General features: G+C 48.1%; 1 protein-coding gene across 3 annotated transcripts in view; it reads right to left on the reverse strand.

The window, feature by feature from the left end:
* Positions 1 to 537: 537 nt before the first annotated feature.
* DDX6 (DEAD-box helicase 6) overlaps positions 538 to 21,024 on the reverse strand; it is a 25,214-nt gene continuing 4,727 nt past the window's right edge. Inside the window, exons 1-14 of one of the 3 annotated variants that reach the window (XM_044423669.1) lie at positions 20,457 to 20,723; positions 19,362 to 19,792; positions 16,381 to 16,444; positions 15,920 to 16,024; positions 13,631 to 13,760; positions 12,512 to 12,658; positions 12,302 to 12,396; positions 11,866 to 11,988; positions 11,577 to 11,705; positions 9,907 to 10,023; positions 9,400 to 9,463; positions 8,784 to 8,885; positions 7,556 to 7,738; positions 538 to 4,117 (exon numbers count right to left, since the gene is read on the reverse strand). In XM_044423669.1, coding sequence (XP_044279604.1) covers positions 7,563 to 7,738; positions 8,784 to 8,885; positions 9,400 to 9,463; positions 9,907 to 10,023; positions 11,577 to 11,705; positions 11,866 to 11,988; positions 12,302 to 12,396; positions 12,512 to 12,658; positions 13,631 to 13,760; positions 15,920 to 16,024; positions 16,381 to 16,444; positions 19,362 to 19,561 — 1,452 coding nt within the window. In that variant the 5' untranslated portion in view covers positions 19,562 to 19,792; positions 20,457 to 20,723 and the 3' untranslated portion in view covers positions 538 to 4,117; positions 7,556 to 7,562. Of the gene's footprint in view, positions 4,118 to 7,555; positions 7,739 to 8,783; positions 8,886 to 9,399; positions 9,464 to 9,906; positions 10,024 to 11,576; positions 11,706 to 11,865; positions 11,989 to 12,301; positions 12,397 to 12,511; positions 12,659 to 13,630; positions 13,761 to 15,919; positions 16,025 to 16,380; positions 16,445 to 19,361; positions 19,793 to 20,144; positions 20,408 to 20,456; positions 20,724 to 21,024 lie in introns of those variants that run through there. The other 2 variants (XM_044423670.1, XM_044423671.1) reach the window with 2 other exon arrangements.

Below are 21,024 nucleotides of genomic sequence, written 5' to 3' on the forward strand. Positions count from 1 at the left end.
GGCCGTGCTGGGGCGGGCAGAGGGGGCAGTGCCAGCAGCTGCCTTTGGACGCCGCTTCACAGGCGGCAGGCAGACATGGGAAGGGCTGGGATCCAGTCCTGCCTGCGAGCAGCTGACTCAGCAGCAGCTACCAAAGTCCTCTCTTTGCTCCACTGATTCCCGTGTCCCAGATAGGGTCCTGCACGTGGGGTTTAACAGTCCCCACCCGTCCCCTGGCCGCTTTCCTCCTTGCTCCTTGGAGGGTGGCTGCGGGTCCTTCCTCTGTAGATGGGCCATGAAAGGAGGCAGCACTGCCCACCTGCCGCCACCCCGAACTTGCCAAGCAGAGGCAGGCCCACGTCTCCCAGCTGAACCGAGCTGGAGTGCAGCAGCAGCAGCGGGAGGCTCTCAGGACGAGGCACAACACTGGGGAGTCGGGGGGGGGGGGAAGGGCCCCTCTTGCTTGCTCAGAGGCGCCCGCGGGCACAACGCTCAGTCCAACTGCCACGGAAGCCCCAGCATACCACCCTCCAGACAGCAAAAAAAGCACCAAACAGGTTCAAGTCCCAGTGAGCTTTTATTGAGCTAATTTTCTCTTAAAAAGCAAGTCAGGATTTTACCATTCATCGCTCCTCCCTCTGGCCCCAGTACGGTCAAGCCATTCATTACATACTTGTGTACACCAACAAACAGTGAACCAAAAACAGCTCTGCTGGACATTTGCCCATTACCAGTTCAAAAATACTTCCCTCCCCCACCCCCCTTTTCCAAATTCTAGTCCCCACTGTTCACAGTGAACATGGCCTGGACTGAGGACCAATGAAACACAACGTTGCTTGATTTGAACACAAAAAGGGTACCCTTTCTAAATCTTCCAGTTCGTTTCAATAAAGGGAATTTTGACTACTTTTTCTTCCAGATGCCCCAACCCCCACCCCACAATTCCTGGTTAAAATACAGCTAAGCTGTATCTTAGCATACCCAGCCCCACCCCACCCGCCTCCCAAATCACCTGCGCAGGACTCCAGAATGCCACTGGCACACAGGAGGCGCAGACAACGGCAGAGGGAGAGCAGGGCATCTGGCGCGCGTCCTCCCAGCCCGGGGACGCGAAGCGGTGCAGCACTCGCCCCGGTGGGGTTGGCGCTCCGGATGCCGCCTGTGCACCACCGCCGTGCTCAGGCTGGCCGAGCCAGAGGCCTGCGAGCGCCAGCAGCACAGGTCAGCCTGCTGCTGGGACCAGCCTGTGGCACGCTGGGAAGCCACACGCCGCGGTGCCTCCCTCTGCAGCCCCAGCACTTGAGTCCTGCGCAGGCAACCCCACCCTTAAAATAAAGTCTGAATGAGATGCTCGAGATTAGCACATCTGGCTTTGTGTCGTGCCTCTGTGATTTCAGGCAGCCCCAGCAACAGACACAAACACAGAGGGCGAAGGAAAGATGCTCCCATCTCATTCTGGAGAAATTAAAAAGTGACCTACCATGAACCCACCCCCCACCCACCCCAGGCAATCTCTGGCAAGTAGAGGACATTGTAGGACGGGGCACTGAGGCAGGCATCTCGCGCCTGGCCTCGCTTCTGGCCGGGAGCCACCTGGCCCAGATGGAGTCTCCCGACACACACCAGGGGCCGGGCCAGGCCAGGCGCAAGATGCCTCAGCGGCCAGTCTCCCCTACGGTAACAGCTGCATTCCATGGAGATGTCGCTGGCAAGCTATCTTGGTGAGCAAGAATCCAAAATCTACAGTTTGTTTCAGAGGAAGAAGGGGGGGAAAAACAGACTGGGGGTTGCCCAGTCTTCACCTGGAGCATCTTTCCGTTTCTAGATCCCTCCCTTTGCTGGAGAGAGAATGCTACCAACCAACATCGGGTGGCTTTCTGACCCAACAAAAGCCACCCAAACATGGCGCTCAAGAATCTAGGCAAATACCGTTCTTGGTTCGGCAGCCACATTTAGATAATACTTTCCATTAAAAATGCTGTGCTTCTAGAGTGACTGGATGAGCATGGCATGGGGCAGAGCTGCCAGCCCAACACATGGCACCACGTCAGGTGTGCATGCTCTTGTCGGATTTCAGGCGTCTGCACACTTGTCAACTTTGCACTAAAACGCTCCTGCCTCCTCTGCTGGGAAGACAAAACTGGCTGCATCAGAAGAGCAAGATTTTGCTTTTGGTCAGAATTTCCCACCCACAAAACCTTCCCTACCCCCAGAGAATACTCGCCTATCTGGTGCAGCCTCAGTCAAGTCTCCAGCAATGGAGCAGAACTTTAGTGCAGCTTCTGCTACGTTACTGTGGCATTACTTAAACAAAACATTTTCGCTTTGAAAGGGCTGCCAGGAGGCAACTGGCTCTAGCACAGGTCTCTGAACAGTGGGCTGGGTAAAGCGGTCATTTCCAATTTCAATGTAGGGAGAAATCAGGATAACTCAGCTCTGAAAGCAGAATGGTGCCACAAGTGCTGTTTTCTGAGCATGTGGTGCCTGGAAGAGGGCCTGCGCTCACTCGGGTGCCTCCTGGCAGCTGCTGCTGGTCAGGCTGGAAGGGAATTCCTAAGAAGTTTACAGGCTGAGTTGTCTCACTCCTTTTGCCTGCAGATGAGGCCAAACATCAAGCATATTGGGAGGGGCACAATTAAAAGCAACACTACCTGGACCTAAACCACGTGCCTCCCCTATCCAAGGCGAGCAGAACACCCGCAGCAGAGACAACCGCGCGGCCGGCTTGCCCGTGAGCTGCCCCGGAGTCTCGCGGCACATGGCCTCGAGGCATCGTGACAACCAAGTTGCGGGAGGCGACCCAGTGCAGGAGAACGCCAGACCCATGGCCAGTGGGGTTTGCTCGCTGTCGCCCCACATGCAAACTCAGTACGTCCTGTTCTGCCTCGCCCATGGCAAGCAAGGGGTTTGCCCCTGCAACAGCACCCGCTCCCTCCGTGGAGTTTGGGAGGGGACTCCAATGGTGCCTTACAAAGGCTCCCTCTGCACTCCTGCCCCACACCCAGATTTCTTCCAAGTCTGACCTACCAAGCGGTCGGAAGTTGTAGCACTTGGCACAGGGAAGCGTTGCAAAAAACTGAGCCCCTCTCACCTTTAGCTGCTGTCAAGATCGATCTATAATCCCTTTAACCCCAGCAAACTTCATCAAAAACAAGGAAAAAAGGGAAAAGAAAGTTATATATGAACCCATAACAGAAAAACACATATTTACAGAGTCTATACAAGTATACACATCCAATTTTCTGTGGAACACACCAGAAAGGAAGGACTGCCACGGCTCCGAGACAAGTCTGCCTCGCAAGTGCTGCGACCACCGACGAGGACTCACGGCAGCCAGTCTGTAGCGCTCTGTGCGAGCGCACGGGTTCCTCGGGTGCCTCCTGCTGCAGGTCGGCGGCAAGTGGTTCTTTTCCGCGGGAGTGCAGAAGTTGCACTCAAATCAACCCAGGTGGTCCAGGTTGTTTCATTTAAATACAAGTATTTACAGAGTGGGTGAACTGCACCTGCATCTCAACTCCTCCATTAAACAAGAAAAAGGTTAAACAGAAAGGTATTACTGACAAGCGTCACCTCCCGGCCCAGCTTGTGTGCAAGAGAGGAGGGGAGTGGAGGTGGGGAGAGAGACTTTGACCTGAACCAAAATGAGTCCTTGGGCTGTATCTGAAAGGTGATATTCTGAATGGTCTCATAGCATAAGGCACTTTGCACAAATAAGTAACAAGCTCTTTAGCTTAAAAGACAGATGAGGAGCCGGGGGAAGTTGAAATGCACTCAGTCAGGTGGCTGTGGGTGAATCTGAAATCGCAGTCAAGCTTGAGTTAGGGAGTCTTCTCTTTTCAGAGTTCTTCTTCTCCACCACAAAGAAAGAAATTAAAACCAGCAGTTAGTGCAACTAATGTTCAGTCAGCACACAGTGCAAACACGTAGGAAAACAAAGGTATTTCCTTCCTATCTTCTGCTTTCATCCTCACAGCCAAATATTTAAAAAAAGAAAAGAAAGAAAGAAAAAAAATAGCTCTTTAATCTTCATAGCTCCAAAACAAAAAGATGGAAACCCCACAGAGAGAAGGGCGTCCCCAAAGAAACGGCGTATCACATGTCCAGATCAAAGGGCTTCAGCTTGCATGATAAGCAAAGCCTGGAAAGGAGGAAAAACACTCATCAGAATCAAGGAAGGGGCAAAAAACAGCAAGCGGCGGACCACGGCTTTCCAGGTGACGCGAACGCCGCAGCTGCAGACGAAGTGAGGGCTCAGCAACCCTTGCGAATCCCACGACCCACTTCAAGGTTATGCAACCACCCCAAACTGTGTGATGTGCACATCTGGCGAGTGTGACGTCTGTGGCCAGCACAACACTGGACAGTCGATATTCATGCCACCATATACTCAAAGCGGGCGGTGGAGGAGGGTGGCGGAGCCACGCCAGAGCCCAGGCAGCCAGCAGCGCTGCTCCCGCAAGCCCACACACAACAGCTCCCGAGCGGCCAGCACTTCTCCTGGATCCTCCCCGCTCCTCCGCGTTTAGAGACTTGCCTTTCACTGCCTCTCTGACTGAACTGCTCTACTGTTTCTTCTCTTTGCTCCTCCTTTTACATAAATACTTGTCAGCAAGCACTGGCTTTTCACTGCCATTTTTATGTCAAGTGCTATGCTTTTTGCCATGTTTTTGGCGAAGAGTTATTTTAAAACCATATATTGGACTCCTTATACCTATAAAAGCCAAGTTCAAAATTTTCCAGATGGCACAATGGTGCTTTAGCTAGACTGAATGGTTCTCGCATGTGCAACCTCAGGGTAAAAAGAAAAAAAAAAAAGGCCTCTAGTCCACATACAATGGTTCCTCATTCCAACTACTTGTTGATCAAAGTTTGAATGCTGCAGCGATAATGCCATGGCACAGTATTCTGTTCAAGGCAAAATGGTTGTCTGCTTATTAATTTTACAGCTTTTGAGCCAATAAATACCTGTGACAAATACCTATGAACATAATACCTTTGACCTATTCCTCCCCACAAAGTCTGGTAGGAACACAGGCACCCCCGTCACGCATGGAGAACTACGTATGCGCAGACTGCCCAACAACATGAAAACACCCAAGATGCCAGTAAGGGATTCCTTGTCTTCTCTTTCCCTTGATGTAAGGACTACCTTCTCGGCTAAGGCTGAACAACTTCAGAATATTTGAGGGAAAGGAACACGCAACCAATTACAATGATCAAGCAGTTGTACTGGAAGAATCTGGCCAGAGCCAGGGGGCAAGTAAGCACAGGAGGAGAAGCCAAGGTGAAATCACAGCCATAGAAGAGTAGAGTTGGAAGGGGCCACAATCTTACCACTGTGGCTTTGTTGTGTCCTCCAGAAATAGCCTGGTGTGGTAGGATTAGTTTTCTTAAGCCACAGAGAGTAGCTACAGTCTGATCACAGGTTTCAAAATGCATCACTGTGGCTTCTCTGGTCATTCAGACCCAGAATCACCATTTTACCATTGCTGGTATGGAAACATAATAGACTATGCTGGCAAGAATGGTTGCAGGAATTGCCACTTCTAGCCTTCAATCTCTAATGCTCTCAACTCTCTAGCTACAGATGCACTGTTGCTCATTTTATTCCCAATGGCCAAGCAATGTATCCGTCTCTGTTTACTTTTAGAAAGAGAGACAGCACGAAAACGCAGAGAGAGAGAAGGGAGAATTGCAGTGAAACCATTAATTTCCATTTACTAGAAATCTCTGTGGTGGTTGGTGTGGCTGAGAACTGCACCAGGCATGCAGGCACACTCAGGAGCGGGAAGGGAGAACCCACTTCAGGGCTGCAGTGGAAGCTGGAGAGAGAAGTCACCGAAATCTGTAGTCCAGATCAGAGAGAAGATGGGGATTGTTCTGTGGGGCCTTCCAGGATGTGAGACAAGTCTGGGAAGATGGGGTGGGGAATCACATGAGCACCTGACTGCTCAGCTCAGGCAAGACTTGAGGAAGCTGTGCAGGAGTGTTTACCATACCATGTGATCCCAGCCACCATGCCAGCACTGAAAGCTCAGTGGATGCCTTCAACTGAAGAGAAGTACCACCTCCTCCATGTGCCAAGAGGGAAGGCCCTGTCTGCCGGAAGAACCATTACTTTCCCCAAGACCTGCCTCGCAGAACGTGCCTCATTCTTTTGCATTATCTCAGCCTTATTTTCGCTGGCTGCCCCATGATCCATTTGCACAGGTTACGGGGTACGGCACGTTTGGCCTGCATCTTGGGAACACTCACCCCAAGAGCCGCCAAGCAGACATCCAGCTCCAGCTGGCAACCCTCCAAGATCGACATCTCTAGAAGTCACAGGGTGCCTCACGACCAAGCAACACCCCCTAATCTGGTCTCGCCAACACTCAGCCAGCGGCTGAGGCCTACAAAAGGCAAGGAGCGGCAACAGAGCTCCTCACCTGCTGCCAGCCCTGTTCAAAGGGCGCTTGCACAGAACACCATTTAGGGTGCGGCATCAAGCTCTGCAGGGAAAAGGCGCCTCCATGACATCCTGAACAGCAAACCAGCTGAAAGTGGGCCAGGCAGAACGATGATCATAGCTGGCCACGGAACTGGACTCAGAGGCACCTTCTCACACTGGAGAGAGGCAATGGATGCGATGCTGGGGGGCTCAGTCTTGGGACCAGCACTCTTCAACATTTTTATCAATGACTTGGATGAAGAGGTGCAGAGAATGCTAATCAAATTTGCAGGTGACACAAGATTGGGTGGAAAACAACAGAATGAAATTTAATAGGGATAAATGCTAAGTTCTACACATGAGAAAAGGGAACCAAATGCAGAGTTACAAGATGGAGGACACTTGGCTCAACAATGCCGCACACAAGCAGCAGCTCAGACTTGTTGCAGGTTGTAGGGTGAATATGAGTCAACCATGTGATGTGGCTGCAAAAAAGAGTTAATGCTACTTTGGGCTGCATTAGTGGAAATACAGCTTCCAAACAGCCTGATGAACCGGTTCCCCTCGATTCAGCACTAGCTAGGCCTCTTTGGGGCTCGGTGACCCGGTCTGGGCATCACACTTCAAGAATGATGAAGAAATGCTCAAAAAAGTTCAGAGGAGGGCAAGGAAAACCATCAGGCAGCTCAAAACAAAACCTCAGGTGGGAAGATGGAAAGAACTGGGCATGCTTAGCGCTGAGAAGACTGAGGGGAGATGTGGCAGCCCTTCACTGGAAAGCCTGTTGCACGGCGGGGGCTGGGAGCGCTCCTAAGCACCCAGGAGTGCAGGATACAGGACGAGGGGCTCAAGTGCAAGAGGCCAGGCTCGGGCTAGGCACTGGGAACCTCTTCCCGACTGCGGGAGCAGTGCAGCAGTGGAGCTTGTGACCCGGGGGGGCGGGGGCTCTCCCACCCCGGAGGCATGCAAGAGGCCGTTGGGACAATTCTCCGAGAGGCACGGCTGAACCTGGAGTCCGGCGCTGGTGGCGGCACTGGGCCCAATGGCCTTCTCGGCCCCCGCCCGCCCACGTGCGGCCGCTCTGCGCGACTGGCGGATGGCCCAGGGAGCCCGCTTCTCCCCCCGGGGCCCAGGTCAGATACCTACGCAGCGGTTATGGTTTCTCATCATCTACAGGCTCGCTGTGGTATTCTGCCACATACAGGCTCTTGTCAATGTTACTGGGGATGGGCTTGATTTCTGTACCCAGCTGCTCTTCAATACTTTTCAGGTTGAATCGATCATCATAGGTGATCAAGTTGATGGCGAGGCCGAGATGGCCGAATCGACCTTCAAGGAGAGAGAAACAGCTGAGGTCAGATAAGGCGACCGGACAACTTCTTCTGCGTGGCTACATCTGGCTGGCGTGCTACCGGAAAGCTCTGAACACCAGCGTGAGAGACAGTCCTGCCAGCTCTCCCTGCCTGCCCAGCCATAATGGCCGCACTGTCAGGTTTCACATCCCTCTTGTGGGTATTGCAAACTTTTGAAAAAGCTTTAAAAAATGTGGCATTTTGACCTATAGGAAGAATGCTGAGAAAAAACCCTTATAATTTGATCTGTCATAAAATTAAGTTACACACTGCTTTTCTTCAGTTCAAAAGCAGGCTACAAATATCACAGAAAACAAAGCAAGACAGATTCGCACATTCCCCTGAAAAGCCCGCCTGAGTAGTCAAGCGCTGACGTCCAGTTTGTGGGTTTCCGACGGCAGTCTGGTTGGACGCCTTGTAAAAGGAATCCTGGAGAGGCCCCCTTGGCTCTGATCGAGCTGCAGGGCCTTCCTTTGTGTTCATAACCCCTATAGAGCCCTGTTCTGAGGACCCGAGACAACTCCTGCCCATACTTCACCCTTGCCGCCACACTGGAAAAAGTGCCAACCCCAAGTGCACCTGGGTAGTGCAGTATAAAGGGAGTGGGGCTAAGCTGGGCTTCCCTAGTGCACTGCACTAAGCTCAGGACCAGCCTGGGAGCATGTGCCTGCCACAGAGACCAGTTCTCTGCCAAGCAGCTCGCAGAGAGAGGAGCTGTGACTGCAGCAACTGAGTCTTCTGGACAGTTTTCAGGGACAGCTCCAGCTCACGTACCCGGATGGATGATGGAAGCTCACCAAGTGGAGCTCTGCTTAGCACCGCTGCTCACAGACACCCCCCCCCCCCCCCCCCCCCGGCTAACAAAGCAGATAAGCAGAGAGGAGGCTGCTGCACTGACTCTGCTCCCAGCCTGCCCACGGCTCCAGAGCCTGCCCCTCCTGCCAAGCGACGCAGGCACATCGCCAAGTAGCGATACTCCTCCTGCCACCACCAGCACGCCAGTCAAGCTATGGCTCCCGCACCTGATCTGCCAATACGGTGGAGATACGTCTCTGCCAGCTTTGGAAAATCAAAGTTTATCACAACATTCACAGCTTGGATATCAATACCTCGGGTAAACAGATCTGAAAGAGAAACATTCCAGTTTAAATAATTTAACTAATGCAGCAAGCAGGGGCCTCCTCAACCAAAAAGCAGCAGCAGGACAGACTCCCAAACAGTTAAGACTCAGCTCATTTTCCATTTTTTTCTGCTTTAGTGAACTGTTTAGGTTACAGATTTGTTGAGAGATGCAAGGCTTTCAGGGACAGATCCTCAAGGCTCCATCGCAGATATGCAGGCCATTCTGATGGAATAACCATGAAATAACTCAGACCCCACTTCCAAGTCTCCCACCTTTCAGCTATCTCACCTAGAAAATACCCCAGAGCCCTAGAAAATACCCTTATCTTACCCCGGAGCCCTGGAGAATCTGGTGGCCGCCTACTCACTCACTCAGTGCACTCAAATGCCAAATTATGGAGCAGCCATTAAGGATTTCCAAAACGGAAGTCTAACTTCTCTTTGAAATTGCCTGGTCACTAAAGTGCTAGTCTTGGGACAGTACATGAGAACGAGAAAAGACTGAAGGACACTTACCAGTGCAAACAAGATTGCGGCATAAACCATTCCGGAAATCATGGAACACTCGATTGCGGTGTTCCTGGAAAGCAACAATGGGGGACTGTTCACCAACAGGAGCGATAAACGGCCGAACACGCAGGCGGCTGGCCACACCACGCATCTCACTGGAGAACAACTGGCCTCATCAGCGCCTGCACCTCTGGACCACTACTTCTTGGGCCATTTACTCTGCCTCCTTGCCTCTTCCGCTCTCTCCCCAGGATCCACCCACTTCTCCTTGAACTTGAATTCTCTACAGCATCCTTCCAGGATACTAAGATAAAGCTGAATCCGTTTGGTTCAGGAACTCAGAGAATATTGTGATAAAAGCAGTAAAGCAATGAAGACAGTTCCAAAAAGCATTAAAATGCAGCAAAGCAGAAAAATTTGAGGAAACCTTGCCTCTTCTAGCACTCTATCGGCTTTAGAATTAGACTTAACTTCCTGGGAGTGCTTGTTCAGTGTTCTGAATGTCATACTGACCTGTCTCATCTTGGCATGAATGTAGAAGCACGAATACCCCAGCTGGGAGATTTTCTTAGCTAGCAGTTCAACCCGTTGGGAGGAGTTGCAGAAGATGATTGATTGATTAATTTGAAGCTAAATACAAATACAAAAGAGTTATGTTGCATGTTGCTCACTGCCTGTCCATTCTAAGCTGACTGACCTTTAAAACCTAGACAAGCATCTCATTTAGTTCTGGGTTAAATGCTCAAATGTGCAGACAAATTATACTGCCACCTTCACAAACATTTCCCTCACAGTATTTGCTACAAGCACAATCCCTGCCTAATGCCAAGTCTCCTATGCCCTGTTGTGGTGAAGCTGGCAAGGCGCGAGGGGTGGGAGGAGGAACAGTGCCTCCCGGTGTTTGCTTGGGTGATGTTCACTAACCAGGCTTTTAGCTAATGCCAAAGCAGGCTTTGGATAAAAGGCATCCTGACCTTTGCTTTTTACTTCCCTCCACACCCCTCAGAATGCTCCCTTTCGTCCTCCTTGGCCTCCTTTTTCTGACATTATCATTATAGGGTAAAAACAAAATATAGATCTAGTAAGTAAGGAGGTAAGTAAACTCAACCTTTCTTTGCCTGCTCTGTCAGTCCTTCCCACCCCACCCCAGGAAGGGCAAGCATCCTACACACACAGAGCCCTATTAATATCCTCAGCTGGACTAATGAGAGAACATGTAGTGTAACTCGACAAAGTTTTATCTGCTGGCTCCTTATCAATCTAAGCTGGCACTGGAAGTGATGTCATCTTGGTAGTGTCACACAGACTGATCGCAATGCATGGGTACCACACCCTTTCTGTTTGTGGGCCAGAACGTACCAGGCTGAAAAGATCGCTGAAAAGAGCGCCAGCAGGCAACCCTACAGAGGTGCAATGGTGCATGAGAACAGCAGCCTGCTCACCACCCTCACCATCTGCGGCGACAATTATTAATTTCATTTTTATACTATGGCACAGCCAAAGTTCTCTGGGCTTTCAAAGTCTGTTTGACTGGACTCGGGCTCCCCATCAGCGCTGCTCTAGTTGCTGTCCCATTCACTCCACTGGCCTGGCTCCCTGGAAAACCCGTGAGCTTGTCCAGTATTTGGTATCACCTTCAAGTCTGAATTCATATGAAGTTTCTAAGCAGCTCCAAAACTTATGGAAAAAAATACCAGCCTTCTTCCAATTGCAAAATGAGCCAGGTGATGCCACTTCGATTCACCACCAGCTCTTTACTCCTCCGGGTGACACCTACAACACCCCTTGCCCTCTCCAAGATGGGACACAGCTTCACACCTGTCCAAGCCATGAAGCATACAGCCACGTGCATCGACTGAAAGGTTCCCAGAGTTCCAGCCCTATTTTGAAGGCAGCCAACACCCTCCTGAAGGAAGGGTGTTCCTGGGGGTAATGTGCCCACAGAAAAGGCAGTCAGGGTCAACCAACTCTGGAAATGATAGGCACTGTTGTAATGGTGGCGAAATGCAACCATTTCCCAGAAAGCCGTATTTCTTAGTAGCCCTCATTTCCACTCCACTTCTCTTTTCTAGGCGAAACAGACTTCTCCTTAGTTTAGTGTTTGGGCAAGTGGCCTGGCCTCCATCTCCATACACAAAGCACAATTTGGAGGGTATAAGTGGGAACCACACAGCAGTGCTTACCCTGGAGAAGAGTGTGTTGAGACAATGCACTTTCTGGCGCTCAGTTACATAAGCGTAGTACTGGGTAACTCCCTTCAGTGTCAGCTCCTCCATCAAGTTAATCTCATATGGTTTCTGCAAGTGGGAGTTCTGAAACAGAAGCGTCCTGGCATTTAGGGCAACGTGAACAGTGCAGCCCAGAAGGAAGCACGGCCTATTCCTTCAGCTGTTTATAAATACCAGATTAATCAAAATGGCTGCTGCAAGCGGAACACAGCCCAAGACCACCACTCAACCACCACACACTCACCATAAACTTCTGTACACTTAGAGGGAACGTGGCTGAGTATAGCAAGATCTGCCTGTTTTTAGGTAGCGTGAGAATAATGTCTTCCATTATTTGAACAAAATCTTGGGACAGCAACTTGTCTGCCTGCAATGAGAAGTGGACCAATTTAACATTAAAGTGCTTATGAAACATCGGAAGGCTTGTTCCAAGTCTGTCTAAACCTGCTGGACATTTAACAATTGCTTCAGCGCTAAAATATTCCCACCTAGTAGAGCTCTGATACTAGTTTCAGAGCCTTTGGCCAAAATGAACTTTACCTATTTTTCCACAGAAGTTAGTTTTTCCAGCTACACAGCCCTCCCATTTACAGAGAAGGATTTTCCTTCGCAAGTCATGAACAGATGATATTTCGAAACAAAAACAAAAAGCGTAGAAACTTGAGCTTTGTTGAGATTACCTCATCTAGAACAATCATCTGGACATGGTCCACCTTGGCAACTCCTTTCTTGATGAGATCCAGAATCCTCCCTGGTGTAGCTATCACCACGTGCACTGCGAAGAGACACCCGCACAGATGAATTATGGTACCTGAAACCTGGCAAAGTGGAATTGGAGTGCCCAAGTCCCGCCTGAAGCCAGGGCCTCAGCAGCACCCAAGGCATCCTACCTGTATCGTCCAGCCTCATTATGTCATCGCGCAGGTTGGTTCCTCCAGTGGTTGCCATCACTTTGGCCCCTCCCATATGTTTGCTGACCTGGATGCAGATCTGACTGACCTGCAGGGCAAGTTCTCGTGTGGGAACAATCACCATTGCTGCAAGAGGGGGAGAATATTCAGGCCACATGATCCATGAAACTTTATGCCAGTAATTTGTCTCATTTAAGAGGAGCTAAACTTGAGATTTTCAGAGATTTCATTGCTCTCACCAGCCTTTTATCCACTCTGTGGATATAAAACAACCATTAAACTCTGAACACTGTGATGGAAGTGGATAGACAATTCAGTTTCTTTAAAGCATCTAAAAAAAGGAGAAAGGACTCAACATCAAGTGAAACTGACTAATGTAAAGTTCCGGAGATAAAAGTAAATGGCTTTTCACTCACTGCACAAGTAACTTATGGAATTCGCTATAAAGAACTGGCAATATCTACTTGGAAAAAAAGATTTAACTCAATGGAACTTCCTGGTTTAAAAGTAACATATCTTGGAGGACATGCAGGAAGTGACTTTCAACCTCTAAAGCTATGCAGAGGTCTGTTTTTAGACAAAGAATGTTGGACACAAAGAGACTGATCTAGCAAAGCAATTATGTTCTTAACTGACTGTTCCTAACAGGCAGAATGGAGGCACAGTATTTTAAAGAGTAGTGATGTCCCACTGTGATTTGCAAGATCTACCAAATCTACCCTTAAGTCTGTCCATGGCAGAGAAGTTCTCAGCAGCAGGAGTTTCACAGCTCTGATCCCTTTCCTTTTACATGGGCGAGCAAGTTCAGTTTAACTTCCATTCAAAAATATTATGCCTGGATAAATCAAAGTAACAGCCTGTGTAAACCACCAAGAGCTTCAGTGAAAGGGTAGTATTGAAAGTTATCAACAAATACGGGGAAAGGGGTCTTGCTGAGGAGGCAGGGCCAAAGAAACACTGTCAGCCCTGACAAACTCTCCCAGATGGTTTCATTCTCCTGACACGAATGAAGTGGGAAGTGGAAGCAGGAAGCATTGTAAGAGGCAAGATGCAATTGAGGCCAGATGAATCTTACTTGTGCTCCCCTCTTCAACCTACCTTGTATGTTATCCTTCTTTAAGTCAAGCCGTTCAAGTAAGGGAATGAGGTAGGCGCCGCTCTTACCGGTTCCATTCTTAGCTCTGGCCAAGATATCCCTCCCAGACAAAGCAATAGGAATGCTCTCCTCCTGCAAAGAAGCTGCAGGAATCAGTATGAGACAATACTACATTTCCCTTTTCAGCAAGGGGGAGAAGGAGGACAGAGCCCCTCCATCAGTAATCCAGATTGCAAAACACCGAGGACCCTGCTCCCCCTGCTGCAACCTTCCTTTCATTATCTACAGCAGCAGCAGGTTTCCACCCAAGCAGTCACCATGAACTGCCCCCCAGAAAAAGCAGAAGAGCTCCCCCTTATGTCAGTACAACAACCAAGACATTAACGAGATACTGCGGAGGGTGGGCTGAGAAGGGTACTTTCTATTCCTCAAGGGTAGCATACAGCTGTGAGGGAGGTTTAAAGCCAAAGATAAGCTCAGCTTTGTCCTCAGCAACAGGCTGCCATGGAAAAGAAAAGGCCACGGGAGCCAGAAAGGGCTTTCCGTTTGTTGGCTTTTTGGAAGATCAGGGCTGGATGCATAAACAAACAAACGTGCTGAACACTTCAACAATTTCAGGCAACAGAAACACCTCTGAAGTACACAGAAAACAACGGCTGGGTTCACACAACACAAGACACAGTGGCTAACTGTGTCAGGTGAACCCCGGCTGCTTCCCACAGAGTGGCTCATTTTGGGGCAATGAAGCAATGAGATATCACATGGCTTGTCATATGGGTTGCCGTGTTGCCTGAACTTGGGTGGCCAAACCCATTGTGGGAAGCAGCAAGTGAAGCTCTCATATGAGTGGCAACCTCACACACACACTCTCTCAGCAATCTTGTGGGCCTCCACTAGTGACAGACACTTCACCAATATCCAAATAGCACTTTGGAACAACAGGCACTAGTTTGCTGTACCGTAAAAAAAATTTAGGCAGCAGAAATGCATACAACTGAGATTATTTTAATTTTTTTCTCCCCAGTCTTACATGGCTGTGCAGTTATGGCTTCCTAACTGTGAGATATTGCCTGGTCAACATCTCGATAAGTATATGCCATGTATGTTCATGGACATTGACAAAATGCATTTGCAAAAAACTCACTGTGAAATGACCTCCCCACTGAGGCCCACATGGCACCAACACAGCAATCTTTCCAGTGCCAGGTTAAAACTGCACTCTTTACCCAAGCATTTAATAGCATATGATGGGCATGCTAGCTGCTTTAATTAGAACTAGTTTTACTGAGGTTGGTTTAGATGTTTATTCTATTCTACATTTTTGTATACTGAAATGTTAAATTGTTTTAAATTTGTATACTGTAAAGTTACAGTGTTTTATGACATCAGTATATTGTATCTCTTTTCTATACTTTTGAGAAATTGTTGTGAACTGCCCAGACAGCTTTGGCTATTGGGCAGTGTAGAAATAAATAATTCCATTCTTCATCTACTTAACAGCAATCTATGTCAAATGAAAAGAAAGCATGTTTATCACCCCTTAGTAGTGTGATTCTGTAGTTTTTAACTATAGCTCTGAAAGTTCTCATCCATCTCCAAACTTCCCTGAGCCTCCAGCTACTCCCAAAGAGGAGATCTATGTCTCAGCCCCTTTTTTGCAATGGGAAAATTTGAGCATTTATTTATTGAAATAAAAATATGCTGCCTTGAAAGAAGAGAAGTGAAAAAAGGCACAGCAAGCCAAGCTGAGTTCCCAACTGCGTCGGGGCACTCCACCACACCGCTTGGCCGTGGGTGGTGGAGGGCTCGCGTTGGCCTGGGCAAACTTAGCCAGTCCGGGGAGTTTCCGGCTCTTGCCAAACAGCCTGCCAGCTCTTCCCGATACCCACAATGGGATCCATTCCCTGGGCTCAGACATGGCAAGCCACTGTAGGAGAAAAAACCTCACGCTATGAAGCCAACAGAATCATGAGAACTTGCCCAATGGCTTTCCTCCTAGTTAGCCAGCCATGAGGGGTTCTCAGATTGCTGAACAAGATTTCTAAAGACAGAGGAAGTTCTATACTAACCCGATGCAACCACCAGCTCCTAAATTCTGCCCACTCACGCATGACAGAAGAGCTTCAGCTGGCTATTGAATCAAGCTGCACAGCCAAGGCACCAGTGGAAGTGCGCTGAAGTCGCGTAATTCCACGCTTCATTCCGCTGGCCCTCTTCTGTGCCCACTTATGAAGCCAGCGCCTTACACATTCTTTTTGAGCAATAGCAACCACTAATTGTCATGCACCAACCTGAATAGGAGATGGTTTTTCCCAGCCCATTTCAAAAATTCCCATCAGCAACTCCCGTTTCAGACAGTAATCTTCAAATTCATTTCCTTTCGTGGACGTCACATCCTGAACGGGCAAAGCAGTATAGTCAGCTTATGTTCTCTCTCACACCGGCAATTGTAATACAAGGTAAAACCCCAAAGCAGGTGACCAGTAAGAAGGGCATGCTTCTCTATCACATATCTATTTATCGTGGACAATAAGCTATAAAGTGAACCATACTTTGTGCATGAAGGCACACAAATATTTCTTTTCAGTCTGTATGACAGACCAACATAATCACTAGTTGAGTTGGAAAGTTTTCATTCAGCTGAAAATGGAAGATCTTTTGCCACATATTTTTCCAACCCTTACTTGGGTTTAAAACCCAAGCAGAACACCCTAAAATAAATGGATGCTCTATAACTCGAGGAACCCCTTACCGAAGTTTTGATTCTCAGATCTTTTGGAGGGAGTTTTAAAGTCTTCTTCCAGTCGTCGCCAGGCCTGAAATGAAAAAATAGCGTTATATCAGCTCCTGGATATCGTATTCCCAGTTTAGCTGTCACTTCATCATGCACGATGTGCCATCCCATTCAGAGCTGAGAATTGCAAACCCAGATATTTATTATTTATTTATTTAGGGCATTTGTATGCTGTCCCATAAAACATAATACAGATAAAATCCAGATCCACCCTGGCTGCATATTAAAACCTATAAACTGATATTAAAAATTATTAAAATATCGTTGAAATAAAAAGGTCTTAGCCTGGCACCAAAAAACAAATAACGACGGCGCCAGGCGGACCTCTCTGGGGAACGCATTCCATAAGTGGGGCACCACCGCAGAGAAAGCCCTCCTCCAGGTACTTTGCCTCCTAATGTCTTTCATGGAGGGTTCTCAGAGGAGGGCCTCTGCTGCTGATCTCAGGGGGTGGGAGGGCAAATATGGAAGAAGGCGTTCCTTTAGGTATCCAGGTCCCAAGCTGTTAAGGGCTTTATAAGTAATAACTAGCCCTTCAATTGAGCCCAGACTTTGATGGGAAGCCAGTGAAGCTGGTAGAGGACTGGGGTTATATGAGAGTAATGCCCAGTCCCCGTCAGCAGCCTGATATGCAGAAAATAACATGACAAAGAGAAAGCTAATTCTCTCAAACAGCTATTAGTTTTGGAAAGAGGACAAGAAAACTAATAGCAAATACCCAACACACCACAGATGTATTGATTTTTACTCCAGATCAACAGCCTGTCAAGCCTTCCACAAAGAATTCTGGAATTGTGGTTTGATGCAGGCATGACAGTCAAACTAGAGTAAAATGAATAGATTTATGGTACAGCTATTGGAAGTCAATTTAAGCCATGCAGCCAGCACCTGCGGATTTCACAGGAAGGGAAGCTGTCCAGAATGAGCATTATGCATCATGTAAGAGCAGTCATTTGAATTTTGCCACTCTGCAGGCTCATATTCCCTTACATAATAGCCTGCTGCCTCAGTCTACCCCTTGGAGACCAAGCCAAAGTCTCATATATGTAGATATGAATGCATCATTAAGCATTGGTTCTTGATTTTATCCACTACCCACCTGTGGAATTGGTTCCCATTGCAGGAGGGTTGTGTTTTATCTAATACAAAGCATGCCATCATAAAATAATACTTAATGAAGCTTTCTTGACTTCCCATGATTCATCTTAAAGTATGGGGAGAGGTAATCTATGTTCCATTATGACTGAATGGGTTGCTGGATCTGCAGCATGCTTGGTATTAAAGATGAATACAGAAGAATTCAGATATAGTGGGCATAAGAGAAAACAGGTAGAATAGAAAGTACCAGTACAATATAGTCAACTCTAGGTACACATTTTATAGGAACAGCAGGGAAGTACATAATGGGACCAGTATATAACAAAATCTAGAAAATACCAAGCCACAAAAGTAATTTTGCAAGGGTAAAATGCTATTATCGCACTAACCAGAATACTCAGGATGATCCTGAGGTGGAGAATGGTCAGGCAGGCTATCTGAGGGAATAAGTGTTATGACAATGGGGTGGGGCTTCAATTACTCACACAAAGAAAATTGTGTGTTCCAGTCACAACAAGGGATGAAACATCTAGATACCTTAACTGTGCACTACAACTGTTGGTCATGGAATTGAGGTGAACCTGACCTGAACCCCAAGTGGCACCCATTCTGCTGAAGCAACAAGGAATCATGACCACAATGGTATCAAGTGTAACTTAGAGGAGCACGGCAATGGAACACATGACTTAGGGAGGTTGTGGGCTCTCCCACACTAGAGGCACTCAGGATGCACCTGGAGAGCCATCTGAGAGAGACGGTTTAACTTGGAGTCCTGCAATGAATAGGGGGTTGGACCCAATGGCCTTCCTGGCCTCTTCCAACTCTACTATTCTATGTATGTAAGCTGAAAGTTGCCAAGGAAGCCCAGCACACTCATTTTTGACTCCAAAAGAGGAAACTTCTCAAAATAAGGAGACTGGTAAAAGGGAAGCTGAAATGGAAAGTCAAGAGAATCACACCTCTCTAGAATGTGTGAAGGCTACACACAAGTGCAAATGTAGAGTTCAGCTAGAATGTATATCATAGCCCAGGAAAGGTACTACAAAATACGAGTAGAAATCACTGGCAAGGAAATTACATGGCAAGAGAGCTTCCTTCAGAAAATTCAAGTCTTGCTCAGACAGGGAATGACAAGGGCACCAACATGCATGAAACAGAAGCAGGCAGACAGCAAGGGATGCAAAAAAGGACTTTGAGGAAAATATTACTGAAATATTGACATACAATAAAAAGAAGTTCAACTACATCAGAAGCAGGAAATCTACTGGACCACTGAGCTATATGGGAATTAAAGGAGTCCTGAAGAAGAATGTAGAGAACCTGAATGATTTATTTGCACCTACACTTATTCCAAAATATATAGAGCAGATAATCATGCCTTAACTGATGTCCACTAAAGTCCACAGGATAGGAACTGGTCTTTACCTGTGCTAATCTAAAGCACTATGTATAAGGATAGCTTTATATACAGTTGCAAAACAATGAAGCTAAAATACAAAAATTAAGAATTCTTTTCAGTGTTCATCAATGATATAATCAATTTGTTGAAGCGCTGATGCTGGAGACCAAAACAGTGCAGAGCCCAACACAACCAAACTAGATTCTATTTGCAGCAATGGAAACACTGGCTATCCTGTAGACACAAAAACCCCTTTAAACGAAAGCAATCCATCAGAATTAGAGAAAAAAACAATGTAACAAAACAGAAGGGATGATAATTAAGGTCTGACATTGCATTAACTGGCCAAAAAGCCCACTCACTTTCCAGGACAAAGGACCAGGACTCTGGAACCATCACCACAGTACAAACGTGGCTGCGGAGTCTTTAGGCAAGTACTCACTTGATAGTGGAGGCCATGCTCTGTGCTTGCTGCTGAGTGCCATTGTTGATTGTGTTGGGATGTTTCAGCTGGTTTATCTGTTGCTGAGCCTGTGTTCCCCCGCCTCCTGGGCCACCTGTGGGTTTCACTGGGCCCCTAAGTTGTCCATTTTGACTGGAGAGACCCATTATAACAGGGTTCTCTGTTCTGGCTGTACTCATGTTTTGCTTTGTAATATGTCTTTTTCAACTTTGTGAGTACAGAAACTGTAATAGTTTATTAGACTCTCCAAGATGAAGAGATAAATAAGGTCCTGCTCAATAAATGAGTCCTTTATTGCAACGCAGGCAAGCGCCTGTAAAGTCTCTCAAGAGTAAAGCAGTCACTTGCTCTGATGCACTGTGGAACAACTCTTTTTAAAAAGTCTTCTATCCAAAATCATTCACTTCGATCTGAAAAAAGACAGACAATAATATCAGCACATATAAACATTTGTTGCAACCAACACATGTTAAAAGGAAATCACTGCATGCTCAGAGTTTATACGCTTATGTGCATTATCAGTTATCTTCACAATCTCATCTGACCAACCAAGACTGTGGACTTATCAAGTGCATTCCACAAAACCTTATACTCTAGTATTTTCCTTAAGCAGCCACAAACAGTATTTGTTTTACTGCAACAGATTAACAGGCTGCAAACATTCAAAAGAAATGACACAATATGGCAGTTCACATGTTATGACATATCTGGCAACAAGCTGTGGGTTAAGGAAGGCATCACAGACAGTGGGGAATCACTCACTTCTGGTTCCTGGCAGTAACCTACGAATGCCCCAATTCATAGGTTGTGAGAAGGACTTCTGAACTCAGACAATTCAAAGTTAACCAAAGAACTGCTGGTTTGTTCTTCAGTTAACTTTGCCCCTTAAGCTTCTGTTAAGCATAACCAGGTCACAGAAGGGCAGGCTACCAAATTCCTCCTGGTACTCCTCACCAACACCGCAGGGTCAATGGTGAGGTTGCTGATGGGCTTCATTACCTCTCTAGCACAAAAAAGCCCTTTAGCTTCTTGCCTGCTTCAAGGAAAATAATAAGACCAATTTTTGCTTCAAACCTTGATAAAATTTAAGTTTGTTGCCTCTTCCTCTCACAGTAGTTTTATTTTATAGTTGTTCCTCCTTGGCACTGGAAACACTGGTGTACAGGAACCTACACGTAGTGGAAGCCCATCCCATGGCAGCAGCGGAAACATCCCTATTTTCAAGGCAGGGCAACCGCAACAGGCATTAGGAGCCTTTAACCTGACCGGCAAGTCATCTTAAGGCAGCACTACGGCACTCCCGACAGGAGCAAGAATGCCAACAAACCCAGTGAGGGTCCCGACTGCAAGCCGCCTCGCCACCTGCAGCAGCTTGACTGAAACCCAACCTGGGCGGCGTTGCCCGAGGCATCTACTGCCCACGAGCTGCGCCGCGCACACACAAAGACCGCTCGGGGCCGCCGCGCACTGGGCCGGAGGGCGGGGCGGGCAGCAGCGCGTGGCGCAGCCCTCCGCGGGGCCCACGCCGCCGGAGGCCCGAGCGGGGCTGCGGGAGGCCGGGCGACCCGCGCTGCCTGCGCGCCGCCAGCTCGAGAGCCAAGGCGGCCCTCGGCGGCGGCGGCGGCGGCCTGCTGGAGCAGCG

Source organism: Varanus komodoensis, unplaced genomic scaffold (genome assembly GCF_004798865.1).
Source record: "Varanus komodoensis strain SLA01 unplaced genomic scaffold, ASM479886v1 scaffold146, whole genome shotgun sequence".
Classification (NCBI taxonomy): Eukaryota; Metazoa; Chordata; class Lepidosauria; order Squamata; family Varanidae; genus Varanus; species Varanus komodoensis.